At 29.3% G+C, this 14152-nt stretch overlaps 1 protein-coding gene and 1 long non-coding RNA gene across 6 annotated transcripts in view; both read left to right on the top strand.

Moving 5' to 3' along the window:
* LOC115879151 (G protein-activated inward rectifier potassium channel 3-like) overlaps positions 1–14152 on the top strand; it is a 104576-nt gene that overhangs the window by 53186 nt on the left and 37238 nt on the right. The window contains exon 1 of one of the 5 annotated variants that reach the window (XM_030895829.1): positions 13186–13900. The exons of 3 other annotated variants lie outside the window; for them this stretch is intronic. In XM_030895829.1, the coding sequence (XP_030751689.1) occupies positions 13779–13900 (122 nt within the window). In that variant the 5' untranslated portion in view covers positions 13186–13778. Of the gene's footprint in view, positions 1–13185; positions 13901–14152 lie in introns of those variants that run through there. One more of the 5 variants, XM_030895830.1, reaches the window with a different exon arrangement.
* On the top strand, positions 7831–9652 carry LOC115879153. Its single transcript, XR_004049670.1, has 2 exons — positions 7831–7954; positions 9526–9652. It is a non-coding gene; the product is annotated as an uncharacterized LOC115879153 (long non-coding RNA).

Raw genomic sequence — 14152 nt, 5'->3', positions numbered from 1 at the left:
TGGAAATTTTTTTTGGAATTTTTTTTAGTTTTTAGTCAAAAAACATAATTTCTTGATAATATGGCAACATAGGTGTTAGATTAAATTTACAAGAAAGAAAATCCAGAAAAGATCCAGTGGTTCTCAAAATTTTAGCAAAAAATCATTTTTTTTTTGAAATTTTCAAAGTAAAATAACTCCGTTATTTTGGACTTATTTGAAAAACGATAAAGAGAAAATATGTTTCTTTTATCGAGATCTACTTGTTTCAACGAAATGTCAAAGTTGTTACTTTTCACAGATAAGAGGAAAATGGCTAAATTTTATGTCTAAAATTATAAATTGTTTTTGTTCTTGTGCTCTTTTTACGTTTATATTATTGTTTTGAATGAAAATGGCTCAGCAAGCTGCAGGTATGTATTCTACAAAAACGTATTATTAATTTTGATATTCTCTATACTAACGATTTTTTTTGCAACTAAAAGTTGGACGTTCAGAAAATTTGATTAAATTTGTGACATTTTTATTATACTTAGAGATTTAGTTGCGCATTTCGAAGAATTCAGCACATTGTCTATATACGTTTTACTTAGTAAACATTGGGCTTTCATACAGTAAAATAAAATACTGCGACTTTTTGCGACTTTGCTGATAAAATGAGAAAAACATTTTTGGATTCCTCTAATTTGCCAATCAGTGATATACTAAAAAAGGTGTAAACCGGGATGGAATTGTTGTGTACAAAGCGATCGCATTAGTGTCATTAGCAGTATAACACAATTTGGCATTAGTAGCGACTTTAGTGGTATGGGCATTGCTCGCGGATCAGTCGTAGCATTAGTAGTATTAGTTGCGATATTACTACTGGTATTAGTGGCATTGTCCGTTGAAACACTGGAACAGTGATTTTTCTTTCTTTTTTTAGAATCAACGAATTATCCTTTATTTTGTTCATATTATTTCCTCTTTAATTGAAATTAGCAATAATTTATATAAGGTCTACATAAAAAAATTTCGATCAACTATCTGTGTCAAATACCCCACTGTGTGACGTTTCGTACAGAAAATTCCATCACCAGAATATTTTATGCCAAAAAAATGCAATACGGCATTTTATTGAGCATCAAATTGCGCAACTTTGCCTCCATTTAACCGATCCTGTATCTCTTCAGAACCGGGAAGTCCCGGTACCAAAAGTACCGGGTATTCCGGTACTTTTGAGACATCAAAGAACCGGGACTCGAAATTATTAATTCCCGGTTCTTTCGGTACTTTCGGGACTCGGGTCTAGCGGTCGAAATCAAATTCTTCTAAATAAGTATATAGTGAAGCTATCTCTTACTGTTCTGACTTCTGAAGTTATTTTGAAGATTCTTAGCAATTACTGAAGTTTAAACAAATAATTAATTTTATTTTTTTTTTGTTTTTTTGTATAAATACATATGTTATTTTATTATTTAGTATAATATTGCTAAATGTATTAGCTATACATTTTTTTGTGTTATGTTTTCATAGGCATTTGCATCTTTAATTGAAAATGTGTTTTTTTCAAATTTAGTTAAGTTGGTTTCGAGGTTGGTTGATGTGGTTTTATGTGAAATTTAAGTTAGCTATATATTTTTCTTTACTTGTGTTCATGTTAATTTTCTGACTTCATGACTGGGTACTTAATAATGTGATAATATTTTCATTAAAAATCTCAATTTTTTATCCATTTTACTTTGAAAAACCATCCCTTGCTTTCTGATTGATGAACTGCACTACCATTGAACAAAAAGTCAGTACCGAAAGTTTCTAAGAGGCGCGGTACCAGTTATACAGGTCACAGAAACTACAATGAAAAGAAGTAAAAGAGCATAAAATTTGTTAATAAATAGTTCTACGTTATTTTATAATGTACTATAAAAAGTAACTTTTTCTATGTTAAAAACAATATTGCACACAGAGACTTATATAAAAAAGCAAAAGTAAACTTTGATATTTTTAAATAACTAAAAAATCCCATACGAAGGATTTTCATATAATCATAGCAATGCTATTTCACTAATACACTTAGAATTACCATTACTATTGTGTCACATCAACTTTTATTTCAATTATATTGCAAATTTATACTTTTATTTGCATCCTTGTGACCGACACATTGGCTATTTTATTTTAATTAATGAGATGATAGGTTTAAAATTGGATGCTTTGACTAGAGCGACAGATGCTGTAATAATGATTAATAACTGTTTACTTTAGGATGTACTAAATTTAAAAAATAGCATGATTTTTGATGAAAAAGATAGTTTTTTTTTCTATTTTGGTTAAGGACAGTAACAAAATGTTATATTTAGTAATTAACGCAGTGAAATTTTAGGGAATCGCTAGATAGTTTATTAAGATATATTATGTAGATTTTGTGTTAAAAAAACTTCGCCGATTTTAAGTAATTTAAGAAAAATTGGATCTATTTAGTTTAAAACCGAACAAAGGAACAATGTAAAACAAGGCAAATGTCAACGTACAATAATATGTACAGGGTGGGTCAAATTGGACGTTTTTAAAGGGAAACGCCTTTTTCTATAGGAGATAGGCGAAAACTAATGTAGGTATCTGGAGCTCAATTTGTATCAAAAACATGATGGTGAAAACCGCACATCGATATCTGTTACCGTTTCGGAGTTACGGGGTGTTTTTCAAAAATGTACATTTTTAAAAAATCGCTGTAACTTTATTGCTATGGAAAATTTTGTATTTCTATGCAAACATTTTCAAAGCACCTTTTTAAGTAGAATTTAATGGTTTAAGTATAATTTTTTTTAAAGTAATTATTTAAGAATTATCAACAAAAAAATTGATTTTATATATGGGACACCCTGTATATTTTTAATTCATTGAAAATAATTTTAAATTACATTTCCAAAAACATAGCATACTTGATATTTTGCTCGATTCCTCTTGGAGATATAGAGTTAGGACTTATTCAAAATTCGCCCACTTTGAATAAGTAGGCTTTCAACCGCGCCGGCTGTGATGCAAGAAAATTGGGAAAATTGTAGCTGTGAGCGGCAATTAAAACGAAAATTATATTTGCAATGAGCGATTTAGAACTTTATAACAATTTAAACTATATTTAACAACATCAACACATTTAAACTATGTCTAATAACAAAAAAAATAATAGCAAACCAAGACATGAGATTTTGCTACAGGTGTTCGACATGTCGACCGTCTTCTGTTATGGACAGAACCGTTTTTGCACAATTCTTGCAGAATTCATTAACTCAATAGGGGTGAAAGATACCCTCACATAACCGCTAAGTGATTTTAATTCTTGTCTAGATTATAATGGAAAATTTAAAAATAAGAATCTTTTTTCTTTCGCAAAGATAAAAATCCACAGGCACTAAGTCCGGCGGCCTCGACGGCCAATGGCTGGGATCTTGGTTAGCTAATCAATTTTATTATTCTCTAAATTGGCTGCAAAAGTTAACTGATAACTTCAGCTTTCTGAGGAGGTGCCTCGTCTTGATGGAAAAAATATGTTTTCGGATTCCATTAGGGGCAGATCATCAATCAGGGGTCCAAAGCCTACTAGTTAAAAGTGGCGAACTTTTAAAAATTCCGTATTTTGAAGGGGATTATAACAAAATATCAAGTGTGCTATATTTTTGGAAAGGTAATTTTAAGTTATTTTCATTTAAACAGGGCATTCCAAATAAAAAATCAATGTTTCTGTTGATAACTCTTAAATTATTAATTTAAAAAAAATTATACTTAAACCATTAAATTCTATGTAAAAAGGTTCTATGTTAAAAAGTTCTCTGTAAAATTCTAAGGAAATATTTTCATAAAAATAGAACAATTTTTACAGCAGAAAAGTTACAGCGATTTGTTAAAGATTCACATTTTTGAAAAACACCCCGTAACTCCGAAACGGTAACAGATATCGATGTGCGGTTTTCACCATCATGTTTTTGATCAAAATTGAGCTCCAGACACTGATATTAGTTTTCATTTACCTCCTATAGAAAAGGGTGTTTTCCTTTAAAAGCGTCGAATTTGACCCACCCGATACCTTAAGTTGTCAACCTATGTTTCTATCATTGTCAAGTGTAATTTGTTGTGCTCTCTACACTACTACCTTATAGTTTATAAATATAATTTAATAATTTATATATAATAATAATAATTTATATAAGTACGAAATGCCTTTTTGTAATTTAAAAGTAGTTTAACTGAGGCAACAGTTTAGAAAATACAGTTTGACATTGACAAAATTATAGGATGACAACTTAAGGTATATTGGAATTTGCCTGGTTTTGCATAGTTCCTGTTCATTTGCATGTAACCTGTTCAGTTTTAATTTTAAAATAGATGCAGTTTTTCTTAAATTACTACTTAAAATCGGCTTGTCCAAAATTGTTGAAATTTGGCATGTGTACTTGTATACAGCATACGTAGACCTTTATTACTAACTTTACTGGCTTTAAAACTATTTACGACTTTGTTATAAAATTAATAAGCGAACCAGGAGAGTTTAAAACTTGCATGTTTCCATCAACGCGCGACGATGTACGACCGGGTAGAGAAGAACTATTTAAAAATTTATAATAGAACGTTGAATAAAAATATAGTATGTACCAAAAAAGTTATAAAGTAAAAGTCAGAAAGTGGAATAAAGATATCCGCTGCAATGCTAATGAGCACTTAACAAATTTACATATGAGTTAAATCTTTGTCGTTAGCGAATGTTAATATTTTAATTAAGTTTGAAAAAAATGCGAAACAAACCGAATACTAATTAAGTTAACGTGCAAGGTAATTCAAGGTAATTGTAACCGAACTTCCTATTTGATTTAGATGAATGTTGATAAAAGTGATGAGGCATTCATTGGACACGATTTTTTGTTCGAATATATCTGGTAAAATTTGCAAACAATGTGAGATGTCATCGTTACATTATGTTCATGACATGGTAGTTGAGTTTGCAATAAAAATCGTTGTTTTTGTTATTCGGGCTATTTCCTTGAAATCGGTGTTTGTACTCAAAAATGCACATGACATTGTATGCAATACGATTTACGTTTTGATACAAAGATAATAAGTATAGTAAACAAGATATACGAAGGCAGTTTTATGACATGTTGGGAGAGTTATGTCAGTAATAGATATAGAGAGAAGATTATATACACTCACCGGCAAAAAAAAACGGCCACTAAAAACTAGTCCCAATTTCAAAGTTGGATTTCTCGCGAACCACTCATTAGATTTTGATGATTTTTTTTTTAAATTGTAAATTAATTTCTTCTAAACGGATGCTACGTCAGCAATTTTTATTCCGAATTTATTTTAAGCATATACAGGACACAACAATAAAACAAAGTTTTTTGCCTAAACTTTGTAACACTCTATAGAGTGCAGCAGCTGTAGTAGCTATTGCTAAATCAAATCACATGAAAACATCAGAACGTAGATGTAAACTAACTAAAACATGGAAATTAAAAAAAAGTAAAGACATTTTAAGGGACTAATATCTGTGTGTCCACTCGCCTGGTGAAATTTCCCGTTTCCATATACCGATTCCAGGCAGCCTGGACTGTTGTTCGAAATATACGCAGGGTATCGGAGACATAACGTTGACTTCGGCCATCCCCAATTAAAGCCACAATACGAGCAACATTCGTTACAGATAATGGCATTTTTTAATTTGACAACCGTTTTTTTCATATTGCAAATACTACACATACATACATAAATCCGTTTTCGCCTATGTCGCCTTGATTATTTACATATGTTATTTATAGATAAAACTTTCTGCCTTTTCCGAGATAAATTCTGAATTTTTCCGAGACGTTCGTTTTAAAACAGCATATCTCCAATACAAAAAGAGATGATGTGGTGATTAAAAAAACAAAATGTTCATAAAAGTTGAAGCTACAATGTGATTTAAATTAGTAATACCTACTACCGCTGCTGCACCCTATAGGATGTTACAAAGTTCGGGCAAAAAACTTCGTCTTATTGTTGTGCCCTGTATATGTTCAAAATAAATTCGGAATAAAAATTTCAGACGAAGCAAACGTTAAAAAGGAATTAATTTACAATTTAAAAGAAAAATCATCAAAATCTAATGACTGGTTCGCGAGAAATTCAACTTTGAAATTGGGTCTAGTTTTTAGTGGCCGGTTTTTTTTGCCGGCGAGTTTACACGTGCGATAATAGGCATACTTGCTGGGTAGCAATTGGTATATATAGTTCATATGAAATAAACTTTTAGTCACGTGATTAAGCTTGACCGGTACAGCGTTGCTTACTTTTACATATTTTCTTTTAATCAAAATATTTTTGGAAATAAACTTAAATTAATTATAAATTATAAACAGTTACTATTTAGATCAACAAAGCTCATCATTTTGATAGAACTTAAGGGACATAAAGGGCCATTACTACCGCTTTCCCGTTCAAAATATTCTAATAAAGTTGCGATGAGTTTTTTACGTCTATTAAGCTATCTTGTACACCTCGTATAATGTTCGACTGCAAGGTCTGCTACTAAAAATTATTAAGCTTAAATTATCACAAACAATTCATTTTAAACAAAAACTTGTAATACAAAACTAAAGTGTCAAAACGAATGAAAATATCAGGAAATAAACAAATAAATGTGGGAACTTGACATTTTTTAGCACTATTATCTACCGTATGATCGAATAAAAACGGCGTCCAGTTGGCTTGGAAATGCACATCGATGACATTCCCCATATAATTTTACATATAAAATGACAGCGATCTTCATTTCATAGCCATCGCTGACGCCGTTTTTTCTCGATCTTACGGTACTATATTAGCACAGATCTACCACGAGAATCCCCAGCGGGAAATTTAAATTCCAGTTAGTCAGCCTGGCGCTGAATATGTTCATGGTTGGCAGCAATGAATTTAAAAATTGCGCCCTCAGTTACATAACTAAAAGTTTAATTGGTATTTATATATTTCCAAGAGAACACCAAAACGGCTACAAATAAAAGAAGAATAAACAAAGAAAGGTTCATCTTTGTTAACGGTAATAAATAAGACATGATATTTTGATAAACACTGATATCGATTATAGAGAAGATTTTGCTGAAATCAAAAAAGACATGTTATAGACAATTGGAAAAAATAAGATACCGAAATATCTGATTAAAATATTATAGCCTCGTAGGAAACACAAAAATAATTATCGATACCTAAAGACAGAAAATTACCATTTATAAAATATAATTTGCAATATTAATGGTACACTTTCTTTAATCAACTAGTGCTTAAATTTTAAAACCGAACATCTTCCAAAATTATAATTATGTACCTTTAAAAAAATCATTATAGCCCAAATAGCCCCTGTTATGTCCCCACTAGCAAAATTGGTGCGTAAAACCCTTGATTATGTATAAATAGATGTACAATGAGGGCTTAGTACAAGCCCGTCTTCTAGGTGGCGCCTTGCCCGTTCTGAATTTTTGTATTCCCCTACGATTTTCTTTGAGGGGAATCCGTTAAACCCGCCCATCGTTCAAAAATGGAAGGGCGCGAGGTCACATCTATTGGGCCACTTATTAGCACGTTTCACGCATGTTTTACGAAAATAGCTTTATCCTTGTTTGTTTCAACTGTGACAAGAAAAAAGGAAAAAAAGTCATATTCGTTTCTAAATTCGGCAGTTTTGTTGATCTTTCTCGACTTGTAATTTCGTTTCGTTTAGGTTATGTCTTATAAAAATAAATATTTATAAGCTTTTGAATTGAAATATACCTTAATGCAAATCTGAGTAATTAAAAAATTCAGTTTTTCGTCCCCTGCGAAGAAACATAAACAGTATTTAATGAAATTTGGATTAGAAACTATTATTTTATTAGTTTATTTTGTTGTGTTTAAGTGTTGTGTATTTGTACCTACTGGATAATATTTTCCAACATATTTAATTAAGCAAAAAGCATCTGTTTTACAGGTAAGTAAATACTGTTCATATTTATTTCTAAATTCATATAAATTTGTTTTAAATCACTCTTGGGAAAAATCTTATAGAGTCTGAGATAAGTTTAATAATAAACATTTGATAGATTGATAGATAGATTAAACGATAATGCCCAGTTTGCTTAAAAGTTTAAAAAAATACTGATTTTATGCTATAAATTGTTTCATTTCTCACTTTGCTTTTTTGGAATTGTCAGATATATTGTGTATTTTATAATTTTTCCGAGAATTTTTCTTAATAACTTGATAACGTAAAATATTGTTTAACTACAGTCAACCCTGTGTTTAGATAAAGCTTCATATCAGATTTCCTATTTTATATTTTCACTGAAATCATATTTTTTGTAAAATATGCTTGCAAAAGTAGCTTAAATTTGACAGGGAGGTATTTTTATAGATATACAGGATGATTCAAATATATATTTACTTTTAAAGTTATTAGTTATGAGCAAAGGTTATGAGTTTGTGAAAAGAAAGGCTATATTTTGTATTTTTGCTTGGTGGATTTGTTATTAAATTGTCATTCCAAAAAATACCATAATGTCGTAGTCGTATAGAGTTCATTTTGACCAAAGAATATATTTTGACCCTTTTTGGATTGAATTTTATTGTTTATATAATAAAATATATATTTAAAGCCCTCTCTTTCTAAGTTAAGTTAAAAATAGGTAATATCGACGTTTTTACTGGAACTAATTTAAGTTAATAATTAATAATTATATAATTCATATAATTATATTAAAATAGACTAAATTGTTTATTATATACAGGATGAGTCAAAACTAGATATTATATTTTTCTTTGCTATTTCAAATGAAACACTGTATTTTATATCATAAATCAACAAAGCTTTTATCCAACTTTTGTTTTATTAAGATCTATATCCCAAATTAATAGTTATTAAATTGTTTTCAATTGTCTCTTTGCGAATAAACATGATTTTTTACGCAATTTTTATTAGTAGGTTTGTCGTCAAAAGTGATGTATCTATTTATCAGCGACAAAAATTAAGAATTAGATGTTTAAAATAATTTTCTAATTATTTTTTTACTTGGCATCAGTAAATATGATTTATTTTATCGATGCAGCTGAAAATAATTATGTATTCTAAAAGACGACATTACTGTATATACATCGATTATGGATTTAAAAATTATTTTTCAAAACAAAGTTGGAAAAAATTTTTGAGAAAAAAATGGAGTTCTGTTCGAAATAATCGAGAAAAACCCAACATCTAGTTTTGACGCCCCTAGTATATATCATGCATTATAGTTGATTATACTGCAATTTATTATACATACCTACGTAGTTTTGTTTGGTGAAAATGAAACTTTCTAAAAGTATTCCCAATTAAAACATATTAGGAATTTCCTACATTATAATTTTGAAGACGTTTGTGTGGGCAGACAATTTGGTCTAAAATAATATGTCTAAAAAATTTAGCCTAAAATAATCAAAAACCACTTAACACATATAACTCGCTTTTAAAAAATCTAAAAGAAATAAGTTTGTTTATTATATTCATATTTTATTAAATTATTATAGGTGTGACTGCTAAGTGGTCGTACTCGCCACTTTAACCAAGCATTGGTGGGACCTTCAGAGATCATAATGCGAATTTCTTCATACCATGTAAATCTATATACATGTATTAATAAATGCGTTTGCTTTATTAAATTTTTTTTCTTATACGGTATGAGCGAAAAAAAACGGCGTCTATTTGTTTACGTACAAATGACATCGATATTCATTTCCAAACCACCTCTGAGGCCGTTTTTTTTTATCGTATGGTATATATTTACATATCCCTTATCCTTTAATTCCGATTTATTTCTAATAATTATAAAAATAAGATACCTGATTAATTCTTCCGAAATATTATAAAATGAGATATCACGAAAGAAATAAAGTTAATTATCTCGTTTGTTTTGGGAATTCCAAAAAAATAAAAAAAAGGGTATAGAGAATCTTTAGAGACACAGTTCAAATGTTATTTTTGAGTATACTGGTTGCTTCAAAAAATGTGGCGGATACATGTTTTTTAATGCAAAACTCCATTTTTATTTTATTTTCGATTCTGCCTAAAATTCTATAACTTTTTTTTATAAATAACGTTAGTAAGTATTTACAATTTAAAAAAAAAGTAAAATTTTATTCCTATGTTACTTAACTGTCAGTTGTTTCCGAAGTTGGACTACACAAATTTGGTAGGAGTGTTTTACAGAGATGAAAAAAAAATATATTTATATGTAAAAATACTTGCAGTTAGATGCTACACTGTGTTCAAACATTTTTTTTGGCTGATCCGATATATATATTATTATTTTTTCTAGTGATTTTACAAAACCTTTCAACATTTGTTAAGAAAGTATATTAAGTACACCTATACTCAACAGCTTGCAATCTGTTCTGAATTTTATCCTTCTTTTAATTCATTTACATTATAACAAGTTGCCATATGACAAAACAAAAATTATTTATTATTAAACATTAAGTAAAGTGATTTATTTAGTTATATGACATTCTTAATAGAAGTTGAAGGATTTTGTAAAATCTATCAGAAAGAATTATAATATATCGGGTGTTTTTCAAAAGTAGCTTGATTGATGTATTCAATTAGTTTCGGTCATTTCTTGTTTCACCGGAAATGACTACAACTTTTGGTTTTTAAATGGTACCGTCGGTATTTTTTTACTTTATTTTGCAGAATATGGCATTCTCAATAGAATAATTCAATGTCAACTTTTGACTCTTTTACTTAAAAAATAGTATTTTAAAGTTCAATCTAGTAGAGTGCCATGATAATAAACAACATGTAACCGGTCGTAAAGATAACGACAGTTTGACTCGACATACGGAGTGTGTGGTACCAAATTATTTACCAAAATTAGGTACCAAAATTTATTAGGTATCAAAAAATGCTTTTCCAAATATGCTAATGAGCCACTCTCGTTTCATTAAAAAAAATTGAGTTATGATTAAAATACGAAATGGGCATATTTCAACTGACCAGGAAAAGACACAAAAAATATTAGACGACCAAATCAATTTTTCCAAAGCTCCTTGATTAATCCTTGATTAAAAAATAATGGTTTTAACACAGCCATGACACTAGATTGAATTTTAAAATGCTATTTTTGATTTAATTGAAAATGTCAAAAGTTGACATATGATTGTTGATGTCAAAAGTTGTCATTCTATTCAGAATGTCATTTTCTATCAAATAAAGTACCGTATGATCGAATAAAAACGGCGTCAGCAATGGCTATGAAATGAAAAGCGCTGTCATTTTATATGTAAATTTATATGAGAAATGTCATCGATGTTCATTTCATAGCCATCGCTGACGCCGTTTTTATTCGATCTTACGGTATAAAAAATACCGAGGGTACCATTTAAAAATCAAATGTATACATTTCCGGTGAAACAGGAAGTGACCGAAACTAACTGAATACGAATCAATCTCGATTTATGTCATATACCTACTAACATTCCCAATTTAGTTTTTTTCTCGGAATCTGAAAAAATAAAAAAGTTATAGAGGTGAACCACTTTAAAAAAAAACACTCAGTATAGGCTGTGTCATTGAAAGAGTCTGCAGATATTTTTTTAATTTTAAATACGTAGAATTAACCATTAATATATGTTGAACACCCTGTAGCATCTGCCTTAAATATCTACATAGTATCTAATATTTTTTCTTCATCAACAAATTGAAATATTAGAAAACTAGTTTTAGGTTACACCATTATACAAGGATTATACATAAAAAAGTAATAATTTTACGCAGGATCTAAAATAAAATAGGATGTTACATTTAAAAAAAAACATTATGTTAAATCCGTCATACTTTTACAAAGTTACAGAGGTAGGTAGGTATAGTTTCATATATTTTTTAATTATCCATCTAGAAATAAAAATATATATATATATATATATATATATATATATATATATATATATATATATATATATATATATATATATATATATATACTTATATATATAATAATTTAGTATTTAACAAGGGGCCATGAAAATCAAAATAAATATAAATCCATATCCAAAAATAAAAAATGTAAATAACGCTTTGAGGTAAAAATTCGGTTCGAAGCAGATAAGATATTTTATTCTTTACCGAGAATTAAATTCGAAGAATTCCTAGTCCCTACTTCTTTGCCAAATTCAATAGTCTCCGCCCCTTTTTACGTTTTAATTTCTGCCACCAGTTGGCAGCATCGACTTATACAGGCACATTGACTAACTATTAATATATAAACAAGGGTAAAACTATCGCTACCGTAGTTAAAATAAATTATAATATAAGTTAAACCTTCTAAAGATACCAAAATATTTACTTACCTTTTTATTTTAACATCGATTGCCGTTGATCGGATACTTCTTAGTCCCGACAAAGTTTACAGAATTAATTAAAGTCTTGATTAGGATTCTTGTTTCTCTAAAATGTAAAAAACATATGCATTTGTTCGTTCAAATGAACAATTGAACAAAGTTGGAAAAATTAAATCTTCCGATTCACTGAAACCAATCGTAACATCTACGAGTATCAGTAAACATAGTAATTTTATTAGTCGATAGGAGCTACCACATAATGACAGCTAATAGCTTAAAACTAGAGCGCTTTAAAGACTTTATTTATGTGAGATAAATTTGGGATTTATTAAATTATTTTTAGCACAGGTAAAGATATGAGAAATTGGTTTAGGGAACATATCAATTTTTCACTACTAAGACAAAAAATGATCTTAAAGATCAGTTTGCAATAGCTGTTAAAGATAAAATATCAGTAAGAGTAATAAAATAACAAATATAACATTTATAAGGTCGTACCCCTTAATGAAAACGTGTGAGAACAACAACATGGTCGCGTGATATCTAAAATAGAACATGGAACTTCAGCCAATTTTTTTTGGGGAAACTGTCTCGACACTACGACACACCGCTATTTAGTCTTAATAAAATTTGCATTCGTCGCACACTAAAATTCCTCGTCTGAGTTCAATTCTAGTGAGATTAGTGACATAAATGTGACATTCCAATGCACAAATATAAACAATAATATAAACGAATAGTGAAGTGTTGAATTCTTTGAAATCAAGATTCTAAACTTTAGTAAACCGGTTGTTTACGCTTTTTCTAATCCCAACTGGAGATTTTTTTTGGATATTGTATTTCAAATTCTAGGATATATTTTTATTTTTTGAAACTTTGTTCAGTGTCTATACCTATAGACTGACCATGACTTTACTTTTCCCAGAAATCTACAGAAAAATCATTGTTCTATTGCCAAAACTTCAATACTATCGTCTTGACCTCAAAGCCTATACTCAACCTTTATTCTGTATTTAACACTTCAACGACCTTTCTTTCTACATCTTCAGTATTTGAGTTAATTGCTGAAAATATTTACTGTGCGATTTTTCCGATGCTAATTTTATTTTCGTCAATGCAAGTTTGAAAATAACACGAGAACCCGACTTTGATGTGATAAAAATATTCTTTACAAGGGTCAGTCATAAACTTAGCAACAATTCTAATTTTAATCCGTAATCTTAAATTAAATGAAATAAACTATCGACTATGGGAGGATTAACTGATATCACGCTATAATTCAAAATATTTTCTTAATAAGTTATCTTATTCCAGTAAGACGCACGTTCAAAAATTATTGTAAACAATAAATTAAAGAGTCGACTTATTGAGTTATTATGTAGTCGAATTTGTGATTTTTGAATCTATATTTCAATAAGAAGTAAGTGTTCTTGCAAAAATAAAAAATGTTAACGGAGTCAATAGGGAATGTGAACGCTGGACTTAAAAAGTGTTTGTCACAAGTGTCGATTCTGGCAAGTAAGGCTAGTCATTCTGGTGAAGAGGCATGGCACCATACTTGGTCCAGGTAATTATCACTTACAAAATAAAACTGTTATACCTATGGAAATCATCTATCCTCGTTGATTAATATTTACTGAAATTAAAAGTATCTATCTCAATATATATTTTTAATGCTGAATTTGTTATACTCTAGTTGTAAAGTATAAAAACTATGCGAACATCCGGATATTTAAGTGTGGCTACATATTTGTCAACAATAAATTCTCAAACAAAACGTGCAATTTTAGAGAAGCCGTTGGCTAGTTTACAAAATATC

This window comes from Sitophilus oryzae, unplaced genomic scaffold (assembly GCF_002938485.1).
Source record: "Sitophilus oryzae breed Bouriz unplaced genomic scaffold, Soryzae_2.0 scaffold_1576_pilon_pilon, whole genome shotgun sequence".
Taxonomy (NCBI): Eukaryota; Metazoa; Arthropoda; class Insecta; order Coleoptera; family Curculionidae; genus Sitophilus; species Sitophilus oryzae.
Note: the sequence above shows the minus strand (reverse complement) of the source record. Positions and strands in the feature narration are given on the sequence as shown.